At 42.8% G+C, this 6,238-nt stretch overlaps 1 protein-coding gene across 1 annotated transcript; it reads right to left on the reverse strand.

Annotated features, from left to right (window-relative positions):
- Positions 1-3,105: 3,105 nt before the first annotated feature.
- LOC123732594 (tripartite motif-containing protein 29-like) lies at positions 3,106-5,706 on the reverse strand. The gene is made up of 2 exons (XM_045711857.1): positions 5,029-5,706; positions 3,106-4,598 (listed from the first exon to the last, which is right to left on the reverse strand). Exons 1-2 carry the CDS (start codon positions 5,410-5,412, stop codon positions 4,452-4,454), a joined length of 531 nt encoding a protein of 176 aa, XP_045567813.1. The 5' UTR covers positions 5,413-5,706; the 3' UTR covers positions 3,106-4,451.
- Between the last annotated feature and the right edge of the window lie 532 nt (positions 5,707-6,238).

The following is a 6,238-nucleotide window of genomic DNA, read 5'->3' on the forward strand; positions in this document are numbered from 1 at the left end:
AGAGAGACAGAGAGACAGAGACAGAGAGACAGAGACAGAGAGAGAGAGAGAGAGAGAGAGAGAGAGAGAGAGTAGGTACAGTAGCTTCTGCACCTCATTGAGTCAGAACGCTGCCACCCTGCTCTCCATGTCCACCAGGCCTTGTCCCCCCTCCTGGACAGGCAGGTACAGAACACCACTTGGCCCTGCTCTACTCTCCTCCCTCCTGGTCCCCCCTCCAGTAGCCTGCCCCGTAGCAGAGCTAGACCCAGCCTCTGTCCCCTGAGTCCTAGTAGGCTGGACAATAGAACGAGTCAAAAACGTCCAAAGAACGTTGTCTGAGATGGAACACTAGCGAGGCCATAGGAAATGAATTGAAACGAACCTTCACAGAGCCTCTTCTGACTGGAATGATCCTTAGAATTCCATTTCCCCTAAATGGCACCAAAAAATTTCTACCTTTTTATTTGACCACTAAAACCTGTTCTTAGGACCAAACTGAAAAATAACAACTGGTGTAGAAAGTAAACATCCGCACCTCGATGGTGCCAAGTGTGATTATGTCTGCATTACCAGGAAGTAGGAAAAAACGGGCAACTTCTGACTATTTCTGGTCTAGTGATCGATGACAGCAGAGGACGCTGCCCAACCTTATGTCATTAGAAAGAGGAGATTCTCCTGATTAAAATGGTGTCTGACATGAAAACATCTAAATTTACACATTGTGAGATATTTAGTGAAATAAGCAGACATACCATAACTAAGCTGCTCAAACTTACATCATTAGAAATAATAGTTTATCCTGATTAAAATGGTTTAGAACTTCAAACCATTAAAATAAATACATCTATTAGAGATAATTGGAGAAATAGACATGTCCCTATTTCCCCAAAACAATGGCAGTCAAAGTTATAACAGCAATCTTTTATTTAACCAGCTTACCATTTATCTACGACCATTTGACTTTGTGTTTAACATTTAGTGGTTTGTAATCTAGTGGTTAAGAACATTGGGCAGTAACTGAAAGGAGGCTGGTTCCAATCCCCGAGCAGATTTGGGATCTTAACCCGAGTGGCTCTGGATAAGAGTGTCTGCTAAATGACTCACATGTAAACGTGAACTAGACCTCTGTGAAAGGGCGGCAGGTAGTCTAGTGGTTAGAGTGTTTGGCCAGGCAGCAGTTAGTCTAGTGGTTAGAGTGTTTGGCCAGGCAGCAGGTAGTCTAGTGGTTAGAGCGTTTGGCCGGGCAGCAGGTAGCCTAGTGGTTAGAGCGTTTGGACGGGCAGCAGGTATCCTAGTGGTTAGAGCGTTTGGCCGGGCAGCAGGTAGCCTAGTGGTTAGAGCGTTTGGCCGGGCACAGGTAGCCTAGTGGTTAGAGCGTTTGGCCGGGCATCAGGTAGTCTAGAGGTTAGAGTGTTTGGCTGGGCAGCAGGTAGCCTAGGGGTTAGAGCGATGGCCCAGTAACCGAAAGGTCGATGTATCGAATCCCCGAGCTGACAAGGTACAAATCTGTCGTTCTGCCCCTGAACAAGACAGTTAACCCCACTGTTCCCTGGAAGGCAGTCATTGTAAATAACAATTTGTTCTTAACTGACTTGTCTAGTTAAATAAAGGTTACATTTCAAATATAAAAAGCGTGGCAGTAACTTATTAAATTTTCATTATTCACAGACAGACTCCTCTGAAGGCAGGCAGGCAGCACACTCCTGAAAACTGCTCAGCAAAGCAAAGGCTCTTTTGAGAGCTACCAGATTTATATTAAAAAGCTCATTTTCAGTGTCTGTGTCCAGTGTCTGTGTTTATATGTTAAGGGGGTTTTACTTTGGCAGATAATGTCACCCATTTAAATATATACATTTTTATATAATTAACTAAATGTATGATGTTTTGGGTTTATGTCAGTTTCATTATGCTATAAATGGTTATTTTATGGCTGTCAGTGATAAAATGAACTATAACACTTTATGTTTTGTAATTCTGAGTAATTACTACTTTAGTAAGGATATCCACTGTATTCAGTACTGCTGACAATACAACAAAAATTCCAATAGATGGAAGCATAAGACAGTTCAGATTAGTTTAGGTCAAGTACAAGTATCCAACTCAACAAGCCCCTCCAAAAGCTTGTTCCGTCAAACAAACACTTGTCTACGAAAAGAGACACCCAGCCGAGAGCCACGAAACGAAAACCGATAAACAGTGGAAACGAATAAATAAACCCTTAACAACTACAACATACATTTGGAAAATACTCAAAAAGAATAGTAGCCCTCCTCAGGAACCACAAAACCCTCACACAACACCTTCTTCTTCTATGATATAATGGCAATCCGCAAACCAACGTTAAAGGTGCATGGCGCCACCTACTGTGCTGGAGTGTGTTCAATCATGGTTTACACCATTTCTAAATCCTCCTACCTAACTCAGTACTTCTGAGAAAATAAAAAAGAGTCCTACTAACTTCTAATAGACCCTCCCCCATCCCCCAAATCCCTTCCAAACCCCCCCAAACCTGTCCAACCTCAATGACCCTACACTTCAATCTTTCCCTCTCTTCAACATCCTTACAACAATATAACAACACATGCTCCACCGTTTCATTGACAATACCCTCCAGACACAAACCATTCACATGCTGCCAACCAGATGTAAGGACCAGTTCAATGTACAATGTCCTAAGCACAATCGAGTAAACACCACCTCTTCCTTCCTAATCTGACCTTTGAACCTTGGTCCACCAACCTTTAGAGGACATATAAATGCCGTCCCTTGTGCTCAGAGTCCCCATCTCTTCAGCCACACATCTATCAAAATGTCTCTGATTTTACATTTGTCCTGACCTCTACCCAGTGGAACATTAATATATATTATATCTTGTTGTAAAGCTCTTTTAGACAACTGGTCTACAATTTCATTCCCTTCCACACCTGAATGTGCTGGGACCCAGCAGAATCTCACTACTACACCCATTCTCTCATTTCTCCATAATAACATTGATACCTACAACTGTCCAACCAAAACCACTGCCTTGTCTACCAGTATATTCCCAACAGTCATCTAGAACAGTAGCAGTGGGATGCTCAACCTCACAGCCTTGCAACCCAATAAGATAATGATAATTTATTATGCCGTATACCCAAAGGCATCTCACCTGCCTCCACTAGTAAGACACATACAGATGTTGATTCAAATGCACCAATACATATCCTTAAGGCTATATACTGGATTCTGTCCAGTTTAAGTCTTTGCTGCTGTTCCATAAACTATTCACCCGTAATCAATTTTCGTCCTGATCAGAGCTCTATAAATATCCATCAACGATTGTCTGTCAGCACCCCATTCATAACCAGAGACCCACACAACCAACTACCACGAAAGTGATGGAATGAGAGAGAGAGACATCGTTACAACACTGTACATAGACATAATATAACGTTTCTTCTTCTTTGGAGTTTAACGGCAGTTGGCATCCAATATGTTGTATTACTGCCCCCAACTGGACAATAATATAAATCAATTTTACTTTGTGATACAAAATGGGAAAATGAATATTTCATATTTTTTCATATAAAAAAAACACCCTTCCAACTAACCCTACACTCATTAAAAACCCACTACCCCATTCCATTACTTTGACCCTATCTGCTCCTGCACCATGCCAACTAACCCTACACTCATTAAAAACCCACTACCCCATTCCACTACTTTGACCCTATCTGCTCCTGCACCATGCCCATGACCTGGGAGGACGGGACACCACCACTCAACACACCCTGTAACTATTCTAAAGTCAAATCTCATATGACCAAATACTTCTCTGGTTCTGAGCTCTTCTCCACTCCTTCTACCTCACTTAACTCTCCCTCATTCATTTCCATTTCACCTCCAGAACTCAGTCAGGCGCACGGCTCTCTCTGTTTACACTTGAATTATAACATTTGAAATGTCTGTATTCTTTTGAAAATAAATGTCGTGTAATGTTTACTGTTCATTCATGATTGTTTATTATCTACTTCACTTGCTTTGGCATAGTAAAGATATGTTTCCCATGTCAAAACAGATCTTTGAATTGAATTGAATTGAATTGAGAGAGAGCTCCATGTTAATGTATAGAGGACGTGAGTCAGTCATGGTTACTCATGGTTATGTGATGAGGTAGCCCCTCCTGTGACTTCTAAATCAGCGTCGGCCCAATAGGGAATGTTCTCTTGATGTAATGGTCAAGATGTTGGTTTATCCCACGGTAGACCTGGGTTCATATCCCGTCAGTTACATTAAGCAGTCTATTCTCTGAAAGGGGTCCAGACAGCCTGTTCCCAACAGTGGGGTCAGTGGGATTGGATAGGGACCCCTCTCTCTGATTGGAGGAGACAGGTAAAATGGTGTGTCTCCTCTGGTCAACAATACTCGCCTTGAGAGACTCCACAGCCTGTTCTCAACAGTGGGGTCAGTGGGATTGGAGAGGGGCCCCTCTATTTCTCTCTCTCTCTCTGACTGGAGGAGAGAAGTGAAATGGTGTGTCTCCTCTGGTCAACAATTCTCACCTTGAGAGACTCCACAGCCTGTTGGAGCTCCTGGAATCTCTGCTGGACCTTCTGCTGACTCATCCCCAGCTGCCTCTGTGGAGAATCACTCTTCAATGAGATATCAAGCTTTAATTGTCCAGTAGATTAATAGTATAGTCATGTGACATAGGGCCCATAGAGAGGAAGGTCTACAATCCTGAGGAAGTCCTTTTACAATATGATATTATGTTGCAATGTGAATGATTATAGTTTTATGGTAGGCCTACATGTATCAAGGGGTTGAGACTGAACTTTGGACTCATAAAAGGCCATTCAGAATGATAATAGTGTTTGACTTTAGAAAATGGTGATACATTTGGAGAATCTGGGTTAACATATCTATATACTCAAGGTTTGTGTCCATATTTGTTCTGCTGTGGATCCATTTCATTTGAATGATCTCATATTCAAACAGCCTTAGTTCCTACTGTATCTTTAATTCTTTGTTTATCAGACAGTCACCAACAAGTTATTCTGGTCTTACCTGTTTCTCAGTCCTCTCTGCTGCAGCTGACACTGTATCGTGGCCTTTATGTTCATCCATCACACACAGCAGACAGATACACTGCTGATCGGTACGACAGTAAACCTCCAGCAGTTTGTCATGATTAGAGCAGATCTTCTCCTGTAGTTGTGTGGTGGCTTTGACCAGCTTGTGCTTCTTGAAACCAGGACATTCATAGTGAGGTTGGAGGTGAGTCTCACAGTAAGAGGCCAGACACACCAGACAGGACATGAGGGCTTTCTGCTTTCTGGTCCCAGTGCAGAAATCACACACCACATCTCCAGATCCAGCATAGCACAGAGCAGGAGGGGGAGCAGCCTGGAGTCCTGTCTTCTTCAGTTTCTCCACCAGCTCAGCCAACATGTTATTTTTCCTCAGATTAGGCCTTGGAGTGAAGGTCTCTCTGCACTGAGGACAGCTATAGACCCCTTTCAGAACATCCTGATCCCAGCAGTCCTCAATACAGCTCCTACATTAACTGTGTCCACAGTGGATGGTGACCGGCTCTTTCAGTAGATCCAGACAGACAGAACAACAGAACTGGTCCTGGTCCAGCAGAACTCCCTGCTGAGCCATTTGGACGGTTTTTCACTCTCACACAGACAGACGAGACAGAGACTCAGATCAGTTGCGTTTCCACAGAAGAGAGTTTGTGAAGGGGAGGGACTTCCTGGTTCTGCCAGAGGGCTGGTGTTAGAGGGAGGGAAGGAGGGAGTGAGAGAGGGAGGGGTTAGAGGAAGGGAGGGAGAGAGAGAATACTGCAGGCAAAGTTGAGAAGGAGACAAATATTTTAGTTCCTAGGTTAAGACCCTTAATATGGAATAAATTAAATAGAGTGGTTAGAATATATAAAGGGTAACAGTTTCTATGAAGTACATATCTATAATGCTTTTAGTGAATGTTGTAATGTCTTAAAGTGATATGCTGTGATACTAACTATAAGCCTCCATAATAACTCAGGCGTGGTTGTAAAACTGTACAATGTGTTATAGATAATTAGCTACAATGGGGGGAAGGGGGACTTGAAATGGATACAATGTACTGGAGGTGAAATGAATACTGGATGTATTGACTGATCATTGAGAGTGATGGAACACTTTACATTACAGTGTGTTTATTGGTGTGTAATTGTTCCTGTTAGTACAGTGGTGTAACAAGTACTGTGATGCCTCATTCTTCCACTGTACTA

Source organism: Salmo salar, unplaced genomic scaffold (genome assembly GCF_905237065.1).
Source record: "Salmo salar unplaced genomic scaffold, Ssal_v3.1, whole genome shotgun sequence".
NCBI classification, from domain to species: domain Eukaryota; kingdom Metazoa; phylum Chordata; class Actinopteri; order Salmoniformes; family Salmonidae; genus Salmo; species Salmo salar.